The sequence below is a fragment of the Hemitrygon akajei genome, chromosome 13, assembly GCF_048418815.1.
Source record: "Hemitrygon akajei chromosome 13, sHemAka1.3, whole genome shotgun sequence".
Classification (NCBI taxonomy): Eukaryota; Metazoa; Chordata; class Chondrichthyes; order Myliobatiformes; family Dasyatidae; genus Hemitrygon; species Hemitrygon akajei.
Window position 1 is genome coordinate 60,880,497 of NC_133136.1, and position 23,059 is coordinate 60,903,555.

The following is a 23,059-nucleotide window of genomic DNA, read 5'->3' on the forward strand; positions in this document are numbered from 1 at the left end:
ACCTTCAGCCCAAGACAGATGACCACAGAGAGCTATTGGCTGCCTATGCCCCAGTGTGGTGTGATGGGCTTAAGAGGAAGGACAAGGAACGGTTAGTAAATAATAAAAAATTGAAGAGTAAAGTGAAAGAAAAAAAAACAAGTAAATTCAGAGAGGAACAGTTCTCTGTCCACATATTTAAAGTAGGATATTATAGTTATTTATAGTGATAATTAAGTTGTCACTGAAGCTCATTAAATTGTCATTATAAAATAATGCATGGGAGTTATCCAAAACCTCCCATATCAAAAGAACAGTGCATTGTATTAAGTGTCCATTGACTTCAACGCTGATGGTCTCAGCAATCGTAGAATGATTTTTTTCTCTGGTGATTAATTTTAGTACTTGGTACAATGAACCACTTCCTTGAAATGCAGGCAATATTTGTCAGATTGATTCAATAATGAAGAATGTCACTTTAAGCTTGAGAAGGCCCATTATTAATCATGAATGAATGTACACAGTAATTTATGCACAAAATATAAGACTGCCATTAGCCTACGAAATCATTCACTTGCATTGAATAACTGATATCTCACTGTATAAAGTGTCAACAAGAGCATTTACTAACGGACTTAGCTGTGTGCGCACAATTAGAATCAGAATTGCTATTTTGAACTAGTGTAATTGTCACTAAATAAATCTTAGATTTGAAATAACATTGTAATTTGATTACAAAATGCATATTTTAAAAAATAAGTTACAATAATTGCAGAAATTTTGTGCTTTTGAACTAACCATTGCTTCAGTACAACTGCAAATATGACAACCCCCAGAAATGGAAAATACTAGTACTGCATCCTCAAAAAGTAGATGAAGTCCAATTCACTCAACATCATCTTTACATCATTGGACTTCTTCAGTCTATCATAACCATCAGGGAAATGATAGAAAATGCCAATAATACTCAAGCTGCTTTTCTGTCAGAACCTATTAGTTGTAAACCTTATCACAACCTGCATCCAAGCAAAGAACCGAATTCCAGAAGGAAAGCAAGATAATTGTTTTTGATATCAAGGTGGTATTTAATGTAAGACGAGTGTAATTCATTCCACTGGCTGGAATGAGGAAGCTGATTCTGCTTATTACCCATTTCTAATTGCTCATTAAATTCCTTCCAGCAGATTATTTGATACCATAATTACTAATGACTGCCAAAACCTGTGACCAAATAAATACATTTCTGTTATAATTAATATTGCTACACACAAGTGTAAAAGTGGCATTAATAATTCTGTTTGGTAATAAGCAAGCTTTCATTTAGCAACTGAGAACTGCCAAGCAGTCACCCTATTAAGCTTTCATTTCAAAGGTTCAGCTAGAGGCCCCACCTACCTTTTCAGGCAATGAGAGGGCAGATTACATGAAAATGCCATAACATGAAGTGTGGCCTCCATACATGGTCTTCTCCAATGTCACAAACAAGTGTTCAGTTCAACATACCATTGACACTGGTAGATCTTGGCAAAACCTTATGACTGTTGAGTTTCTAAAGTGTCCAACGTATGTCATGTTTTCCCAAATTCTTTACAGCCAGAGTGCAAAGAGCAAGATCAATACAAAATTCATTCCAGCAAGAATTTAATGTAAGAGTACAGAACAAATGTTATTGAAAAGGTCTTTGAGATCATACATAAATCAGTGAAGGTTAGTTAGATTAAGGCATAAAGCTACTGTGTTTTGATACACAACTTTGACATCCAGGTAAAGCTGCTAATACAAATGAAAATTTAACATGCAGATCTACAACATGATGAAGCAGCAATTAGTGCAGCATTTGTATCCTGTACAATTTATGCACCTTTCGGGAATCAAATAGCCATAACATTTAATTAAATGGTTAAATGTGTGAAATATTCTAAATTAGGATTTTTTGCAATAATACTTTCGCAAGTAAACACTTAAGCTACTAATATTTCTGATAACATTTCCTTATAAACAATAGAAATAGAACCAGGATAACTTTTTTCCCCTACAATTCCCATGATTAAAACAATGCAACATGATCTCATTAATTGCACTTTATAATACTAAAATACACACAGGAAAAGCAAAGTACTGGTTAATACCATGTCATGAAGTAGTGAAACAATAAACATTAAAAGCGCAACAGGATATTCATACCAGAAAAAGTTTAAAATCCAAGCAGTAGAGTTTCCCAGTTGCTTTGCAAAATAGATATATTCTATGATCCACTTAGCTACATATGAAATTTGTGACTTTGTTATTAATATTAATGCTTAATATTGTGTAAACAATGTGCCATTGTTTAATAGGGGAGAGGCATAAACAAAATTGTATTTCTTGGGTTGGTTAGATTGTGAAATAATCAAAACAATTGAAATGCTTTTGAAATTTGATTACATTCTTTCTAAAATTCAGCAGATGAAGATAAAGACATTACTCATTTAATATTTCCACAGATGCTAACAAAGCTTACAATAACAGAAACTTGTATTTCAGCATGTCGGTCCTTTGCGTGCACATTTTAATTCCTAGGTACTGAGTGGAAGCAAAAAATACTGAGGTAATTGAAATCTGGAATCTTTTATGTAGTAATCTGTAAACATAATTGTACTTTGCAAGTACAGGAGTTACCCAGGTAATGGATAACATGACTTTCAGAAAACTGCAAGCAAATTTTCTCAGGTATAGTTTTTTTAAAAAATAAACATAGATAGGAAAGTTATAAAATTGAAAACTAGTGCAATGTAAATGAATACAAAAGTGGGAAGCAGTGTCTATATATGCAGTCACATTAGTAGCACAATGCATGTATCAGCCACATTGACTCATAATATTGAGAATAATCAACCTTATCTGCATTGTAATAATGAGATGAAAGTGATAAAGTAGTAGCAAGAGTAATGGTCCTTCTCACAAGAGTAAAGTGATTGATTTAAAGCAGTACAAGTATGAAGGAGACAGAAAAGTTCATTTCATCTCATACAAGCTTTGTCTCACTATCTCAATACTTAAAGCTATTTAAAGATAAGGAATATAGAAAAGGAATATGTAAAAGTTTTGGCATCTTTAAAGTCAATTGTGATAACAAAGCAGCGATCAGGTGCTGTGAGATGAAGAAGTTACTTTATAGCTGGAAGATCACATTTAAGAGAGAGCATTCCACTTTGCCCAAAGCTGATTCAAGATAAAGCTAGAAGTTTTTCCTAAGACTTTGATGATGCTGATCTCATCACTAGTCATTGTCTGTTGACTAGACAAGACTTGTGCTGATTCACATAATATGAAAATGTGTAGCAAGACTGTCAATACTAATAGAAAAGCAGAATTGTTTCCTGATATGTCTAAAAAAAAATACATTGGAGGTTACATGGCACAGCAAATTTTTAATCTGGGATAGAACTTTACTTTTCCAAAGATGGTGAAAAATGCCTAGTTTTGAGGATGCAAAAAATCAGCTCATCCTTTTGCTTGGAGGTAATACCATTCGGAGTACCCATCAGTATTTAACCACATCAGCAAGGTGACCTTACCAATGAACTTCCATGCAAATACAAAGGGTTGAGTCCCATTAGCAATTGGAAGGCTGGTCCATGAATCGATTATTCTTGAAATAGCAAATACTGCAGAGACTAGGACATCCCATTCAAGATTTTGCTGTGGTTAGTAATGCTCCTGGACACCAGCACATTCACGGGATTGTCACAGGAATGTAAAAGTTACATTTCTTCCATTAAGCACAACTTCACTTGTCTATACTATGGTGTGGGGGAGGGGTGGTGAGCTTTTGATAAAAGCTTCCAAGCTTTTATCATCTTGGTAGGAGCTTTGCTATGAGAAAGATTGACTGGAAAAAACTTTGTGATATTTACAAATGATAAAACATTTATCAAGGCATCCAGAATACTGATGAGGCCTAGGTAGGGGGTTACCGAATATTTTTTGAATATGATATGGAATAAGCTGTGCCTCCAGTTTGTACACAGCTTTAAAAGGTTTCCAGAAAGATGAAACTTACAAGACGACAGATTGAGAAGCTTGCCAAACAACCTGAAGTGGAAATTGATGCTGAGAGTGTCATGAAGCTGAACTTTCAAAAGATGATCTGGTGGAATGTGAAGCACGAAAGGTGGCGGAGATGAAACAGATGAAAAAAAATCACAATGTTCCAACAATAAGGAAATGACAATGCATTCCGTGAAATTGTGTTGGCAATGTCATGATTTGAGAAAATGGACCCCTTTTTTATGATTCTTTAAAGGTATGAATAAGACACTGGCCCATTATGGATATGGTAGCCATATTCCATCCAGTCATCTTAAGGAAAACTGAACAACCTGCACCTTTCTCATTTCCACTATCTTCTACCTCCTCAGCTCCCTATCCACTTCATTACTGTATCTACTGTATTATTCTGTGTCCACTGAAATGAAATTAGAGGAAATGTGTGGACTGATATAATAAGGGTAGCTACAGTAAACAAGTTTTTGACTTGTAGACAGTTTTCAGAAATATAACCTTGGGACTGCCTGTGGATGATTCCCATCTTTGCTTTTTTCTTAAACTTATTCATTGTAGCAGTTAATCTTGAACAGCTAGGCAGTCATAGGTTATGGCCTTCCAAGTACTAAGAACACTGTCATAAAACAAAAGAATTTTTGAATACCCAAGAGCAGTTTCTAAATTACTTCACAATCACTGTGTAAATGTACATGTAAATGTGTAGTTTACATTAACTCTTCAATATATAAAGAAAGGTTGCATAGAATCCAACTTAGCAATTCCCTTTTCACGTTCCAGTCAGCTGAATTATGGGAAGTTTTCTCTTGCTTTCTTCAGTCATTGTAACTTTTCATACTGTGCAATGGCTTCACAAGTTTATTATGAACATGCATTAAACCTAACAAGAAAGAACAGCCTCATTAGTGGGCAGGATTCCAAAACCACATTAAACCATAAACTACATGTAGTATCTTCTATTAAGGCACAAGCTAAATTAAAATCAGGGCACATTACAATACAAAGTACTACCATTCACAGAATAAAAAGCAAATCAGAACAAATGGCCTGGCGGAACACCAAATAAGCTAAAAGGCTTAAATGAAAACCCAGACAGTCAAATTGAGGAATTCCAATGAGTGGATTATTTAAATGGAGATGGTTATGTTAATGATGATATGGTCAATGCTTATAAGATTCAGCAAAATCACAAACAATAATAAACAAAGTAGAATTCCATGATGACTACTGTTCTTGATCTGCATTAGGACGGGCAAATCAAATGATAATGGACATAACACTGCTAACTTCAATTAAAAGTCAGTGTATAATATATTATGTCTATCTTTGCACAAGAACAGCACAGTTCCCAGTTCGAAACACAATGGTCACTTAACATATTTCTGCACTTGAAAAGTTAAAGGATCAAACTTCATAAAAACAACTGTGTTTACCTGGAATAATTATTTCATGAAATATACAGAGTTACACTCATGTTATCAAATACAGAAAAAGCTTAAATAAGAGGTGCACTTCCGTAACATCCAACCCAAATAGAACACAGGATTTCTGTAATATGGTTTGAGATCATGCATCGAGCACGGAATTCTTTCAAATGAAAACTGCAGATGAATCTGGTTGAGGTGGGCATCTATTTTTTATTAACAGATGGTATTTTGAAGAACTAGTCTGGATTAGTTTTAAATTACATAAAAGGATTGAAGAAAAAAGAATGTTGTGTTTTCCTCCAATTGCCCCAAGATATTTTGACTTTGTTCTTGCCTCTTGCAATGACTGCATTGTGAGATGGAGAGGGCTCAGTGAATATAGTCATGTGACACACTGACCATAAATGAATGAAGGCTGTTAACAGCCTTAAAAATGGTCAATAGCCATGTAACATGTAGCACAGTGACAAATTAGAGTAATTCCTTGAAATATATACAGGTTTCCCCCGCTATTTGAAGGTAGAGCATTCCTATGAAATGGTTTGTAAGCCGGAATGTTGTAAAGTGAAGAAGCAATTACCATTTATTTATATGGGAAAAATCTGTGAGTGTTCGCAGACCCAAAAGATAACCTACCAAATCATGCCAAATAGCACATAAAACCTAAAATAATAGTAATATATAGTAAAAGTAGGAATGATCTGATAAATACACAGCCTATATAAAGTAGGAATACTTTTCTGCAATTATTGCAGCACTGTCCACCGTAGCCAAAATCTTACGCAAGTGTTCTCTGCAGAAACACACGGATCTCATCGTCGTGTTTCCATCAGGGCAGGCAGGTCATCTTCTTCTATGTCTGCCTGCCTCGATGTTGAAGGTCGCGTTTTGTCGTCTGCTGTGGCTGATGTGGAAGGCTTGAAAAATGACAGTATGCTCGACTGCTTAGCCTTGCGCATTTTTCTATCATACACTTCTTTGAAATCACTCAAATCATCCTGTAAATATGCCCTAAACCTACGTACCCTTTCAAAATTAAGGCATATTTTTCTGCAATCATTGCAGTGTTGTCAATCGCAGTGAAAATCTCACGCAACTGCTTCACGTTCAGTTCCTGGACGACTTCACTTTCGGGCCATTTGCTACTGCGCTCGGCTTCAATTGTTATCCTTTCCTCTTCATCAGTTCTTCATCTGTCAGTTCTTGGTCATGGGATGCCAAAAGCTCTTCAACATCATCTTCGTCAACTTCCACAAACCCTTAGCCAAACTCACTATATCCTTACTTCATTCACCACGATCGAAACGCTTTATTATATCTAGTTTTACGCTAAGTGTAACACCCTTACGTGCTCTTTTAGGCTTTTCCAATACCCTACAACTCATCTTGCTAATGGATGCTCATAATAAATCGACATAAAGCACAGATGCTCACAGGTACGCACTCTGCCTTTTTTCACATGCTACGTTTTTCGTGCGCTGCCTTTTTTCGTAACAGTGGAAACACCTTCTGTTAGCGAAAACAGGTAACTAATGTAGGTCTTTTGTAACAGTGAGGTGTCGTAAAGCGAACGTTCAAAAAAACGGGGGACACCTGTATTCAAATTAGAGGTATGAGAGCGCACTATTAAAGAATGATTGCCATCTACATAAAAACATGCAAAATAATTTATAACAGTTAAAAAGGCTGAGAAACTTTGCATTTTAAACATCTTGATTTGAAAAAAAATGGCAACTGCCAAAATAATTAAATTCACTCTATTACACCCAATTTATTAAACACAAGCAGCATACAAAAGAAAAAACATGCAACATGTAAAGAATTCTGGAAACCCCAACAGGTCAGGCATTGTCTTTGAAATAGAACTGGGAAAGAAGAGACAAGAGTGTTTTCAACCAGAAACGTTATCTGTATTTCTCTTTCATAGATCAAATTCCAAGTTTATTATCAAAATACATATATGCCACCATATACAACCCTGGGATTCATTTTCTTGTGGGCAAATGGTAAATATAAAAAATACACAATAGATTTACTGAAAGACTGCACCCAAGAGGACAGACAAACGAACAATGTGCAAAAGTCAACAAACTGTGCAAATACAAAAAGAAATATTAATAATAATGAACTTGGGATGAAGAGTCCTTGAAAGTGAGTCTATAGGTTCTGAGATTACTGCAGTGATGGGGTGAGTGAAATAATCCCCTCTGGTTCGACAGCCCGATGGTTCAGAGATGATAACTGTTCCTGAACCTATTGGTGTGGGTCCTGAGGCTCCCGTACCTTCTTCCTGATAACAACAGTGAGAAGAGAGCATGGCTCGGATGGTGGTGGGGGAGTTCCTTGATGATGGCTGCTGCTTTCCTGCGGCAGCGCTCCATGTAGATGTGCTCAATGGTGGTGAAGGTTTTACCTGTGATGGACAGGGCTATATCCACTACTTTTTGTAGACTAGTCCTTACCGGGCCAGATGCAATCAGAAAATATACTCTTCACCACACCTCTATAGAAGTTTGTCAAAGTTTTAGATGCTATCTGACCTGGCGAATGCTTCAGCATTGTAATTTCAGATTTCCAATTTCCACAATTTTCTAATTTAGTTTTATTTTTTGAAACAATCAAAACTGCAAACATCTCCAATCAGGAGTAGATGGACATCCAGCTCCCACAGAGAAGAATACAGATTTGTTTAGCTATTTGTAACATCAATTCATCAGCCTCAAATGCCAATACTGGCACTCTCACTTAAGACTTTGATCAGTTATGACATCAAGGAATTTATTTTCAACTTGAGCAAACTCTAAATTTCCAATGTGTATTCTTGACATATAGAATTCAATGCTAAGGGCCCCACACTGAATATGACTTTCACCTCACTGCCCTTAGCTTCAATCACTACTAGCTGTTATTTTTTTCCACATCAAATTGAATTTACGACTTAAAAAAAACATACCTTGGAAATATTTCACAGTTTTAACCTTAAGCTCCAAAGTAGCATCCTCATCACAAACAAAGATTGTTCGTGGGTGCTGCTGGAAGGCAGAAACGGTCCACATATGATTGACACCCTCTTCTATTGCCTTGTACAATGCAAATGCTTTGTGTGCTCCTGTGATGAGAATCAATACCTATAAAATAAATGTTAAAGCTAATTTAGTAAGCTTAATCTTAGATATTTTCACCTTGAAACAAATGATATTAACAACGTCTGATCAATAAATGCGGACTGAAAATTTTCAAATTTAAACTAGTTTTCTCTTTCCAAATAAAAATTAAAAGGTGTACATCTTAAAACCTCATCTCTAATTCCAAAATAAATTGAATTAGATTTTGAAAAGGAAACTGAACAGAGAAGCCAACAGCTTCACAAGGTTAGCGTGACAGAATATGGTATTGCTCTACAAGGAGCTTGCATGGACTCAATAGGTCAAATAGCCACCTCCTGTTTTATAAAGACTCAACACAACGTTTTCAACTCTCCTCTCATTTTATCCATCCCTGCCAAGATACCAATCCTCAGTTTGCTGTGATACAGCACATAGCTGACCTCACAAGTAACTGTTCCGCAAAGCATAGTCTGGTATGCATGGAATTATTCTGAAAGAGGAGAATCAGCTGGGAATGGCATGAGTTCAACCTGCACTGCTGCTAAATCCAGTGCAAAAGACCCAGGGAGAAAGGCTTAGCCCTTCTTTCAGCTGCAAGTAAGCCTATATAGGCACAGCAATTACACATTACTATCACGGGGGGACGACCTACAAGGGAGAAGCAGCAGCGATCAGGTCTCTGGCACTGAGTCTGGCTCTGTGGCTCAGAAAGGAAGAGGGAAAAGAGAACTGCAGTCGTGATAGAGGATTCCATAGTTAGAAGAGTAGACACGGGATTCCGTAGGTGCAAGAGACACACAGATGGAATGTTGTCTCCCAGGTGCCAGGGTGAGGAACTTCTTGCATCAGGTCCACAATGTTCTAAAGGGGGAGGATGAGCAACCAGAAGTATTGGTATATATTGGCACCAATGACAGATAGGAAAAAGGAGGAGGTCCTGAAGAAAGAATTTAGGGAGCTAGGTAGAAAACTGAAAAGCAGAACCTTCAAGGTAATATTGCTGCCTGTATTATGCGTGAGTGTAAGATTAGGATGATTTGACAAATGAATGTGCGGCTGAGGAAATGGTACAGGAGACAGGGTTTCAGATTTCTGGATCATTGTGGGAGGCGTGACCTGTACAAAGGGGATGGGTTACACCCGAGTCTGAGGGGACCAATATCCTTGTGAGCAAGTTTGGTTTGGTAGAACTATCGGGCAGGTTTTAAACTAATTTGGCGGGGGCTTGGAAACTAAGTGGTAGGGCAGAAGATGGGGCAGTTGGAATACAAGTTAGATGCAGTGTGTACCGAGATTGTGAAGGAGGACAGGCAGATGATAGGGCAAAATTGCAGTCAGTGGATTGAATTGCAGTGTAACGGGGGACAAAACAAAAAAGGTGATGAATATAGTCCTGAAGATGTAATATCTGAATGCACACAGTATACAAAATAAGGCAGGTGAACTTGTAGCACATTTAGAGATTGGCAGCTATGACATTGTGGCTATCACTGAGTCGTAGCTGAAAGAAGATTACAGTTGGGAGCTTAACATCCAAGGATACACATTGTATCGAAAGGACAAGTGGGTATACAGGCGGGGTATGGCGCCTCTGTTAGTAAAAAATGAAATCAAACCCTTAAAGAGGTGACACAGGACCAGAAGCATGCATTTACAATGCAAACAGCATTATAAAAGTGGTTTGAAGTGTTAACAGTGCAGTGACTAAGAAAATAGATGGGGGGGCTCGGGTGGCTTGCTTACTAAAATGATTGATCAGATTAACTGCTTAGGGGAAGAAATTCTTAAAATGGCATTAAGTTTTTGTTTTAAAAGTCCTATTGTGCTCTCCAGCAGGGAACTTTTAGAAAAGGCAGTTTGCTGAGTGGCTAGCACCCACAATCATTTTACCTGCCCGCTTCTTTGTCCTGGACACATACAAGTCCCGCAGTGATGGTAAAGTGCAGCAATGACCCTTTCAGCTGACAATGTAAAAGACTGTGAACCTTTAAAATACTATAAAGAACAAAGGACAACCAAACTTTTGAATTTTTTTTTTGAACACACAGAATTTTATGTTCTGGTCTTTTAATGTCACGTGCCACTCCTACTATGCCTCCACTGAAACTTAACAATTAAATGTTTGGACTAAACCTAGAACATGTTCAGAAAAAAAAAAATGACAAGCATCCTGCAATTCTAAACCTGTATTCTTTCAGATTCGGAAATATTACCTCTTTAGCATCCATCACTGTTCCGACACCAACAGTTAATGCCATAGTAGGTACTTTGGACAGATCACCATTAAAAAATCTGGCATTAGCAAGAATGGTCTCTTTGGCTAATGTTTTCACCCTTGTTCTTGACACCAGGCTAGAACCGGGTTCATTGAAAGCAATATGCCCATCAGGACCAATGCCTACAAGGAAAATGTGAACAAATGTTACAAATTTTAGACTGAATTATAAAACTTAAACAATATTTACTTCCAGTTGATGATTAAAGCATATACCAAAATTAACCAGAACTTTAAAGCTATAAACCATGCATCAGTAAGCTTCTTAGGTATATAATGATAACCTTTACTCTTCTATGAAAACACAAGACTAATTAATATTCACTTAATTACCATATAGAAAAGTAACAGACGAGGAAAAAAAAAGTTATGAACATGATGGCCAAGAGAAGCTATTTGGGTCAATATATTCTGACAAATACTTGAGATATTGACCTGGTTTGGAAAACTGTAATTTAGGTTTGTTTGTAGGCTTAATTCAAGACTAAACTGGCTCAAACAAAATCTCTCTCACCAAGGAAGCCTTAATGCAGGCTGTCCCCAAGTAAAAGAATCAGGTTCTTAATTTACAGATGGCCATAAGTTGATTTTTGTCTTCAAGTCAGAAAACAAGCAAAAACAAAAATAATTTGACACAGTAAGTACAATCTTCACAGCACTCTAATGAGTGGAACCAAAAGCACACAAGACTGATAAAAAAACAATTCTGGCTGGAGGCTAGAGATAGGATTCTGAGATAGGAACTATTATTGGTCAGACTTTTGCATTTTATATTATGGGCACTTGCTCATAGGTGTCAATTAGTTGGGCATCCGTAATCCAGGGATGATATATAATTTTTTAACCTGAAGCTAAAATTAGAATGAATATTAGTAATGAAAATATCACTAAAGGAAGTTTCCAACTAAAGTGCAAAAATTTTCAGTTTTCATGATTTAAATAGCAATTCACTGTTGCATAGTTTATTTTCAAAAAAAGCATTAATACTTTAGACGTGGATAATTAATTGGAAATAACCAAACACTGGCTTTCTCCCTTTTTTACTTAAAATAACATTAGAAGCCGGTTATTAGAAATATCACTTCCAATTGCTAAATTTACCAACTGAGGCATGGTGCAGGGGAAAATGCGTTTTCCACATGCTCACTAAACCCATATCATTCACATCTGAATCATTTCCTAAACTACAGTAGTCAAACTTCTGCTCAACTACAAAAGCACAAATACCATCTTAGTCAACTGCACATTTCCAGAAAAACTGGTGTCTTGCTGTAATACTTATTATTACAGACAATGCAATAAACATTATGTAGTTTTGTTTCAGAATAAAAACCTGCCTCCAAAAGGTTTGACGGAATTTGAGTACACTGTAAAAACTTTGCGCACTGTTTCTCAGCGGCATGGTTTTAGTTCAACGTGTATCTTTTTATTTTATAGTATCTATGTAACGCTTTATCTTAAATGGACACAAAATATACCTCCGACAAAGAGCTGAATTCCTCCGGCATCAGCGATTTTCTGTTCAAATGCATCACACTCTGCTTGCAGATCTGGTGCATTACCGTCAAGAATATGAGCATTGTTCGGATCTATGTCAATGTGCTTAAAAAAGGAATTCCACATATAGGAATGGTAACTTTCTGGATGATCCCTTGGAAGTGCTAAACAGCAAAATTAAAAACAGATTTTAAATCCAAATAGAATATTGATTTTCAAATGACTGCAAGTAGATACATAGGTCACCATTGTTGACAAAATTTCAGATGGAGATGAGAGAGTGTAGAGGAGCCAGGTATACCAGGTAGTTGAGTGCTGTCGCAGCAACAATCTTGCACTCAACATCAGCAAGACCAAGGAGCTCACTGTGGACTTCAATAAGGGTAAGACGGGGGAACACAAACCAATCCTCAGAGGGATCAGAAGTGGAGCGAGTGAGCAATTTTAAGTTCCTGGGTATCAATAATTCTGAGGACCTAACATGGATACAATATATTGATGCAGCTGTAAAAAAAGGCATGACATCAGCTACATTTCATTAGACGTTTGAGGAGATTTGGTTTGTCAACTAAAACACTTGGTAACTTCTACGAAAGTGCCATGGAGAGCTTTCTGATTGGCTGCATATCCGTCTGGTATGGGGGGGGGATTACCGCACAAGAATGAAGTTGTAGAAGCTTATAAAAGTAGTCAGCTTCATCATGGGTATTAGCCTCAATAGTATCTAAGGCATCTTCAAGCAGATGCCTTCGGAAAGTGGCATTCATTATTAATGATCCCCACCACCCAGGACACGCCCTCTTCTCATTGTTACCCTCGAGATGGAGGTACAGAAGCCTGAAAGCACACAGTCAGTGATTCAGGAACATCTTCTTCCCCTCTGCCATCCAATTTCTTATATATATATATACACACACACACACAGACATATGTAGATACACATACACTTATTGTAATTCAGTTTTTCTCTATATTTATTGTACTGCTGCCATAATGATTAACAAATTTCACAGCATATGCCAGTGATATTAAACCTGATTCTGATACAAATCACTCAAGCTTTTATCTGCATTAGCCCCAAACTTCAGAATTATACTCTACATACACAGTGCATGTAACTTAACATCAGCTATCTGAAAGAAAATGATATTTGACCTAGTGCAATGCATATTTCAAATACTACTTTATAGGTCATGTTTAATATCTTACACTAATATTCAAATGATCCCAAAAATAATTTTCTTCACCCAGCAGTCTGCTCTGACAGATGGATACACAGTAGGTTCCTGAAAGTGAATTAAAACTTCAATATGCGGAAGTTTTTCTCTAATACTGTTCCCCAACCTTTTTTAACTGCTGAAATGCTGACAAACTCATTTCACGTTGTGAATCTCACTCTAAGCAACTCACCAACATATTCGTCCATGTTAAACGTCTTCACATATTTAAATGAAAGATGGCCACTTTTATAATATTCAATCAGCTTTTTGTAACATCCAGAAGGTGTGCTCCCTGAATAAAAAAAAGTCTAATTTATATGTAAACATCAAGTCATGCAACACTTACATAGCCAAATGGGTTATTATAGCAACTTTTCACAAAACTGACAACAGTTAACATACAGTGCAGCTGCATTCAATTCTGATTCTATAATAGAAGTGAAGGCAGCATTCAACTGAAATCATACAATGCAAGTGAAATCTAGGAGGGGGCGTACTTCAGACTTTTGAAGATCCTCTCGGGGGCAAGACTATCATACAAAATCCAAATCCCAAAAATATGTTACTTCTGAAATGATAAAGCATAGGTTCTAAATCAGACACTTATAGCTGGTCAGTTCATGCAGTCTATCATTTGTCTGATAGCTACCTGATCTATAATGAGTATAAATGCAAACAGGAACTTGGCAACACAGTGCAGGTAACAGCAAAATGAAAGTAAACAACATTCATAGAAACATAGAAAATAGGTGCAGGAGTAGGCCATTCGGCCCTTCGAGCCTGCACCACCATTCATTATGATCATGGCTGATCATCCAACTCAGAACCCTGTACCTGCTTTCTCTCCATACCCCTGATCCCTTTAGCCACAAGGGTCATATCTAACTTCCTCTTAAATATAGCCAATGAACCGGCCTCAACTGTTTCCTGTGGCAGAGAACTCCACAGATTCACCACTCTCTGTGTGAAGAAGTTTTTCCTCATCTCGGTCCTAAAAAGCTTCCCCTTAATCCTTAAACTGTGACCCTCGTTCTGGACTTCCCCAACATCGGAAACAATCTTCCTGCATCTAGCCTGTCCAATCCCTTTAGAACTTTATACGTTTCAATAAGATCCCCCCTCAATCTTCTAAATTCCAGTGGGTATAAGCCTAGTCGATCCAGTCTTTCTTCATATGAAAGTCCTGCCATCCCAGGAATCAATCTGGTGAACCTTCTCTGTACTCCCTCTATGGCAAGAATGTCTTTCCTCAGATTAGGGGACCAAAACTGCACACAATATTCTAGGTGCGGTCTCACCAAGGCCTTGTACAACTGCAGTAGAACCTCCCTGCTCCTGTACTCAAATCCTTTCGCTATGAATGCCAACATATCATTTGCCTTTTTCACCGCCTGCTGTACCTGCATGCCCACTTTCAATGACTGGTGTACAATGACACCCAGGTCTCGTTGCTTCTCCCTATTCAATCAAATTAGAACACTTGTTATTAATTTCTATTAATCTGATTAAGGATCCCCAATTCAAAAATTCACACACCGGTAGGGGAGTGATAGCTATTTGACCCAGTGCATTAATGTTTATCAACAATAATAAAGGGAGAAAGATTTTCAAGCCTTGTAAATTGGGTTTCAAATACTTTAAAACTCAATTAAGATATGTGCTGCTAAGCTTTTTAATTTCTATGCCCTTTTGTCCTCAAAGTTGCAATTTTCCAATGCTCTAATTCTCTGCAAAATGCCTTGAAACTACAGTATGCCCTCTGCCTTTAGACTTCCTCACCAAGGCAGAGTTGTTTTTGGAAAAACTCAAGCTTTGTACTCAACTAAACCTTCCCTCAGGCGCCCATTCTAAATGCAGTATACTCAAATAAAATTCCCGTCTGGAAATGTTCTCAATTCTATACCACCTGCAATTCAATCAAGAGAAACCACAAGTTAGCACAGATATATTGTGAGAGAACTCAAGACAATGGAGAGGTTTCTGATATGAAACCCACTACTCTGCTCTCTCTCTACACATGGCTGCGTGGCTAGGTACAGCTCAAACGAGATCTGTAAATTTGTCCATGACACCACAGTTGCTGGCAGAATCTCAGATGGCAATGAGGTGTGTACAGGGGTGAGACAGATCAGCTGTTGCAACAGAACACTGCACTCAATGCCATCAAGATCAGGAATTGATTGTGGACTGAAGGAAGGGAAACCTGGGGAGCGTACACAATCCTGCTCGAAGGATTAGCAGCAAAATGGGTGAGCAGCTTCAGGTTTCTGGGCAACAACATCCAGAACTAACACATTAATGCAATGACGAAGGCATGCCAGTAGCTACTGTATACTTCATTAGGCATTTGAGGAGATTTGGTATGTCACAAAAGAGAATATGCTGACTGGTTGCATCACCATGTGATATGGAAGTTCCAATGTGCTAGAATGAAAGTAACTGCAAAGGGCTGTAGATTTAGCTAGCGCCATCATGGGCACAGCATTCCACATTAATTAAAACATCTTCAAGATGTGGTGCCTCTAGGAAGTATCATCCATTATTAAGGACCCTGACCACCTGGGATATATCCTTTTCTCATTACCACCATCAGGAAGAAGGTACAGAAGCCTGAAGACCACACAACGCTTTAGGAACAGTTTTATTCCTCTGCCATCAGATATATGAATGGTCCATGAACACTATCTCATTATTCCATGTTTGCACTATTTATTTTTTGTAACTTATAATTTTTGTCTTTCACCGTACTGCTGCCACGAAACAGATTTCATGACATATCTGGGTTTATTATCACTGACATGATTCCAAGACAGGAAGCCTTAATGTTGGAAGGGAAGACAAGATGAATGAAATTATTAAAAAAAAAAATACCACAAACACAAAACACCTCTGGAAAGAGGGACAGATACTGTTCAGGCCCTAACCTTTCTCTTAGCTGTTTCTCTTACCACAGATGCTTCCAGACTTGCTGGGTATTTGCAGCATTTTAAATTTTTATTTCAAATAGCCAGCACCTACAGTTACCTTGATTTATACTGAATGTAATTACAGAGCAGAATAAGTAGTAGAGCTCGGAGGGATGAGGGCACGAGTTATTTGTCAATTTTAAACAGTCATAAGATGACCATCCCAGGACCACAAAGAACAGAGAAAGGTTGGCTAGGATTCAGTGGGGGACTGAAAATGCACGTTTGTAGTATCATTGGATAGTACTACCACTTTTGACTGCAAGATTCCCAACAGTGGTATTTACTCACCACAAAATGTCTTCCTTTAGAATATAATAATCTACAGAAATGCTATTTAAAATACATCAAAATTGTTAAATATCTGAACAAAATAATCTCATTTGAGCGGAGCAGAAATGCATACCTGTAGGCAAACCCAAAGTAAAGTAGCGATCTGGGCCTGGCTTGAATTGAACAATGGAATTGCAGATGTAACTGGCTGCCCATTCACTGGCCTTGTCATAGTCATCCAGAATAACCAACCGCATTGTAGTGAATAACCTCTTTCCCCCCCTCCAAGGAAAGATTGTCAATCTCAGTTTGATCTGAAAACAAACCAATTCTATGGTCAATGTTATAGCTAATCTTTCAGCAGTTAAGATGTTTCAAGCAACTGTTTTACCTTAATAACTTAAAATGAAAATTTAAGTACAAGTAATAACAAATTGATTATGGAAATAATTTTTTTGCTACAGGTTAAATTCTATCTTTAGTTCTCCATTCAATTCCTGAACAAAAAATATCACACAAAAAAAACTTAGGACTCATTAGTGTTCCAGATCCAATTTTTAATCCTTAATAAACCTTTCAACATTATGTACATGCAAAATCTTTTAGGATTTACATCATTTTCCTTAGGGTCACCAAATTCAGACAACATGACCATAAATTACACATTTGCCAAATTACTAAATGGTGGTTGGCATCCATCTCAAAGGACAGTGGGTGATGATCATCGTTAGAAGCTTGGGTGGAAAAAATTAGTAAATACACATTGGTATAAACAGGATACATGTAAGATACTCTCATTGTCAACTACTAGATGACTGAGTCAGGTATAATTTACAGAGAACTGTCATCTGGCCTCAAAAATTAGTCCAAGTGATAAGTGAAACAGCAAGAATTAAAACTGGATTGTAATTGAACAATTCTATTCAAGTAGAGGAGTGCCCAAAGATAAAGACAATATACCAATAAAAATAAGAGTATCAGGAAAATGTGAAAAATTACCTTGGCAGCTATTAAAATTATGGTTAGGTAATATAGATAAAGTAAAATAGAGCTGGAGATTTTCAACAGATCAGGTAGCATACAGGAGAGGAACTTCTCTCTCTCTCTCTCTCTATATATATATATATATATATACAGTACAGTTGAGAGCATTTGGAAAGAAAACTGCCTTCAATGTGAAACTATCTCGGCCACAAGGAAGCACAGTAGATCTGAGTAAAGTTTAATATCACTGATATAGGTCATGAAATTTGTTAACTTTATGGCAGCAGTGCAAAGAAATACACAATACAGAGAAAACTGAATTACACTAAGTATAAGCAACACACACAAAATGCTGGAGGAACTCAGCAGGCCAAGCAGCATCTGGGAAAAGAGTACAGTTGCCATTTCAGGCCAAAACCCTTTAAAACTCTGACAAACTTCTACTGATGTGCAGTGGAGGGTATGCTACTAACTGGTTGCATCATGGGCTGATATTCGAAACACCAAAGCCCTTTAATGGAAAAGCCCACAATAAGTAGTAATTTAGCCCAGTCCATCACGGGAAAGCAGCATCCATCATCAAGGACCCCCACCCCACCATCTGGCTACGCTTTCTTCTCATTGCTGCCACCAGGTCGGGGGTACAGGAGCTCAGGATCCACACTACCAGGTTATTACCCCTCAACCATCATGCTTCTGAAGCAGAGGGGTAACTTCACTCACCCCAGCATTGAACTGTTCCCTCAAATAATGGACTCACTTCCAAGGACTCTTCATCTCACGGTCTCAATATTATTGATTATTCTTATTTTGTTTTGTACTGCACAATTTGGTGCTTTTTGCACATTGGTTATTGTCTATCTTGTGTGCAGTTTTCATTGATTCTATGGTGTTTCATTGTATTTACTGTAAATACCCACAAGAAAATAAATCTCAGGGTTGTACATGGTGACAAACACGTACTTTACTCTTGCTTCATTAAACAAACTTTTCAAAACCTAGGAGTGATCCCTATTGGTGACAATAATTACGAAACTAAGATGTAATTACATGCACAAGAAAGAATCTCTGGTATTTTGGATTATCTTTCTGAACTCTTTATCTAATCACTTTTGAACATTTTCAAAGCAGCAAATAAAATTAACAAGCTAGCAAGTAGACATATTGTTTCAGCTTGTACCTGCCCCACTGTACTCATATCTGCATACCTCAACTCAGTTTTATCTCCCTGGTTCAGTCCCTTCCTATCTACATCAGTGACATGTGGCATGCTCTTGATCTTTTCAATGAGTTCAAGTTCTCTTATTTTCTATCTTTTTTTCACCATGGATGTCCAGTCCCTACACACCTCCACCCCCCACCAGGAAGGCCTCAAAGCTCTCCGTTTCTTTCTGGAAACCAGACCTAACCAGTTCCCCTCCACCACCACTCTCTTCTGTCTAGTGAACTTGTCCTCACTCTCAATCATTTCTGCTTTGGCTCCTCCCACTTCCTTCAAACAAAAGGTGTAGACTTAGCCATTTGCATGGGTCCCAGCTATGCCTGCCTTTTTGTCAGCTACGTGGAACAGTCTATGCTCCAATGACTGCACTGGTGCTGCTTCCTGCACCCATACGGTGCTCACCGACTTCATCAACTTTGCCTCCAACTTCCACCCCACCCTCAAATTTACCTGGTCCATTTCCAACACCTCTCTCCCCTCTCAGTCTGTCTGCTTCTCCTGACACAGCTCGTGTTATAAACCCACTGATTCTTACAGCTACCTGGACTATACTTTTTCCCACCCTGTTACTTGTAAAAATGCCATCCCCTTCTCTCAATTCTTGTCTCCACCACATCTGCTCTCGGGATGAGGCTTTTCATTCCAGAATGAAGGAGATGTCCTCCTCCTTCAAAGAAAGGGGCTTCCCTTCCTCCACCATGAACACTGCCCTCAACCGCATCTCTCCCTTTTCGCGCACGTCTGCCCTCATCCTCCTCCTGCCACATCCACGTGCCTTCATGTCTAGCACACAATTCTGCATCATCTCCAATGGGATCCCACCACCAAAAACATCATTCCCTACCCCCATTTTTTGCTTTCCGCAGGGATTGTTTCCTAAACAACTCCCTTGTACATTCATTACTCTCCACTGATGCTCCAACTGGCATTTATCCTTGCAAGCAGAACAAGTGCTACACCTCCTCCCTCACTACCAGGACCCCAAACAGTCCTTCCAGGTGAAGTTATACTTCATCTGTGAGTCTGTTGGGGTCATAAACTGTGCCTGGTGCTCCCAGTGTGGCCTCCTATATATCGGCGAGACCCGGCGAAGATTGTGAGACCTCTTTACCCAGCAGCTATGCGCCGTCTGCCAGAAAAAGCAGGATCTCTCATTTTCATTCCACTTCCCATTCTGACATGTCATTCCGCAGTCTCCTCTACTGCTGTGATGAGGCCACACTCTGGTTAGAGGAGCAACACTTTATATTCTGTCTGGGTAGCCTCCAACCTGATGGAATTAACATCGATTTCTCGAACTTCCGGTAATGGCCCCCCCCCCCTCCCCCATTTCCTATCACCTTTTCCCTCTCTCACGTTAACTCCTTGCCTGCCCTGGCCTCACCCGGTGCTCCTCCCCATTCTTCTCTCTTTCATGGCCTACTAACTTCTATTAGATTTCCCCTTCTCCAGCTGGGAATCTCTTTCAATAACCAACTTTCCAACTCTTTACTTCACTCCTCCTGGTTTCACCTACCACCTTGTGTTTCTCCCTCCCCTTCCCCCATCCCCTAACCCTGACTCCTCATCTTTTTTGCTCCACTCCTGCTGCAGGGCCTCAGCCCAAAATGTCGTCGACTATACCTGCCGAGTTCCTCCAGCATTTTGTGTGTGTTACTTGGATTTCCAGCATCTGCAGATTTTCTCCTTTGTGAACTAGTACTGTATAGTTATTCCTGCTAAAAGTTATACAATCTGAGATACGGGAACTGGGGATGGGATCCTGTCAAACTGGGCACCTCCTCTAAAACCATAAAATCTATCTATTGAGATAAGCCATTTGAGCACGCCACCCGTCAACTCTTGACTGAACCCTAGAGTAATCACAGGACAATTTACAATGACCAATTAACCTATAAGCCTTTGGACCGTGGGAGGAATGCCATGCCGTCACAGGGACAACATACTCCACACAGGTAGCGGTGGGAAATGAACCCTGGTCGCTGGTACAGTAAAGTGCTGTGCTGACCACTACACTACCGTGCCACCCATTACAGTTAAATGTCAAATGAGACTTTTCAAATACACAAAATTGTGTTTCGTTCAGGACAGCTGCATCCCTATCAGCAGATTTTCTCTTGTTGCCTTCTCCTCGAAACCTCTGACACCTTTACTAATTAACAGCCCATCATCCTCTGCTTAAATACACCCAACGACTTGGCCTCCACGGCTGTTTGTGGTAATGATTCACCACCTTCTGCCTAAATTTGCTGTTCTTAAAGTACGTCATTTTGTTCTGAGGCTCTGCCCGTTGATCATAGACTCTCGCACTATGTGAAATATTCTTTCCACATCCACTATATCTAGGCCTTTAAATATTCGGTAGGCTTCAATAAGATTTCCACCCCCTCATTCTTCACTATAATTCATTCATAATGAAGGATCTCACCCACCCTGGATATTTTCTGTTCACCCCTCCTATATCAGGTAAGCCTGAAAGCATGTACCACCCTTCTCAAGGCCAGCATCTACCCTACTGATACAAGACTATTAAATGCTTCCCAGCGTGAGGTCTCAACCTCACAATCTACATGGTTATGATCTTGAACCTTATAGTTCACCTGCAATGCACTTTCTCAGTACTGCCAGTATTTCACCTTGGATTACTTGAATGTACTATGTATTGAACTGATCTGTATGAACAGTAGGCAAGGCAATTATTCTCAGTATCATGATAATAAACCAATTCCTACCTATTTACTAGGCTTTCCTCATTCCCATTTCTTGCCCAAGCGCGTCTGCGACCTGCTATTAATACACACAAATTGCCAACCTGGGTGCGAGGTCAGGAGCTACACATAACCCCCTTTAGTGCCAGGTGGCAAACCTGCTCGCTGGATAGGAACAACTCGATGACAACCCTCCGACCTGATACCCCCGCCGCCCCCTACAGCACCCCCTCCCTCCCATCCAATCTCGGGGGAAGGGGGGCGCCACGATCCCAACAGCCTGTCCCACACCCCTGGGGGCCGCAATCAATCTGACCTGCGCCCTCTCAACGATGCGCTGCCACCCCCACGGCGGCAGCACCGCCCCCGATGCCCCCGGACCCCTCACAGCTCACCGTCTGCTCGCTCGGTACACCTGGATCACGAGACGCAGCTATCACATGATCACACACCGACAAATGACAACCACGGGGCTGAGCTGACGTCACCTCCGGCCGGAAGACGCGGAACGCTTGAAATTGGCTTTGCGCTCTCGGTGGTTGTGAAAGGGGGATTAATTTCTTATTTTAAAACTGCAGCAGCGGTAATTTGGGCAGACGGTGCAAAGTGCTGTCTGTTGTGTAGACAGCTAGTGGCAAAATCGCACTTAATCGTAATATTGTTATAAAGCAGCCAATGGGAATTTAGTTCAGATTCGTTGTGAAGGAGGTTTCAGGGAAATTGTGGTTCTTGTAATATTGTTCCTCCCTTCTGTCAAACTTCCGCGAAAGTGGCGTTAAAATTTTCAGAACTGCAACTGCACTCCAGAACACCGTCACTGAATGCGAAGTAATTGAACAGACGAGACGATGGGCACAAGAGATTCTGCAAATGCTGGAAATAAGACCATAAGACTAGGATCAGAATTAGGCCATTTGGTCCATTGAGCCGGCTCCACCATTCCTTCATGGCTGATTTATCATCCCTCCCAACCGCATTCTCCTACTTTCTTCCCTGTCTAATCGAGAACCTATCAAAGATTCAAAGTACATAAGCAGTATGCAACCCTGGGATTCTTCAATCTGCTTTATATACACTCAATGACTTGGTCTCCATAGCCAATAAATTACAGATTCACCACTTTCTGGCTAAAGAAATTCCAACTCACCTCTAATGGGATGCCCTTGTATTCTGAGGTTGTGCCCTCTGGTCCGAGTCTTACCTTCTATTGGAAACATTTTCTCCACATCCACATTATCTAGGCCTTTCAATATTCCATAGATTTCAATTTCTGCCCTCATTCTTTTAAACTCCAGCGAATTACAAGCCCAGAGAATCAACTACTCCTCAGACGTTAACCCTTCCATTCCCATGAACC

At 39.2% G+C, this 23,059-nt stretch overlaps 1 protein-coding gene across 3 annotated transcripts; it reads right to left on the reverse strand.

The window, feature by feature from the left end:
* Positions 1-1,603: 1,603 nt before the first annotated feature.
* Positions 1,604-22,195, reverse strand: gnpda2 (glucosamine-6-phosphate deaminase 2). Of its 3 annotated transcripts, none has more exons than XM_073064728.1 (7): positions 22,098-22,195; positions 16,922-17,102; positions 13,740-13,841; positions 12,311-12,493; positions 10,771-10,955; positions 8,404-8,578; positions 1,604-4,903 (listed from the first exon to the last, which is right to left on the reverse strand). In XM_073064728.1, exons 2-7 carry the CDS (start codon positions 17,043-17,045, stop codon positions 4,839-4,841), a joined length of 834 nt encoding a protein of 277 aa, XP_072920829.1. In that variant the 5' UTR covers positions 17,046-17,102; positions 22,098-22,195; the 3' UTR covers positions 1,604-4,838. The 3 variants fall into 3 exon arrangements, with proteins under 3 accessions (XP_072920829.1, XP_072920831.1, XP_072920830.1); XM_073064730.1 differs by lacking the exon at positions 22,098-22,195 and adding an exon at positions 22,019-22,039; XM_073064729.1 differs by lacking the exon at positions 22,098-22,195 and adding an exon at positions 21,727-21,908.
* Positions 22,196-23,059: the final 864 nt, after the last annotated feature.

What these genes read in the sequence shown, in the direction of transcription:
- gnpda2 (XM_073064728.1), bottom strand. Translation starts at nt 17,045, where the DNA reads ATGCGGTTGGTTATTCTGGATGACTATGACAAGGCCAGTGAATGGGCA. An exon ending in TACTTTGGGTTTGCCTACAG is followed by an intron (nt 13,842 to 16,921) that starts GTATGCATTTCT and finishes TTTTTTATTCAG; the next exon opens with GGAGCACACCTTCTGGATGT. An exon ending in AATTCAGCTCTTTGTCGGAG is followed by an intron (nt 10,956 to 12,310) that starts GTATATTTTGTG and finishes TTTTCCTTGTAG; the next exon opens with GCATTGGTCCTGATGGGCAT.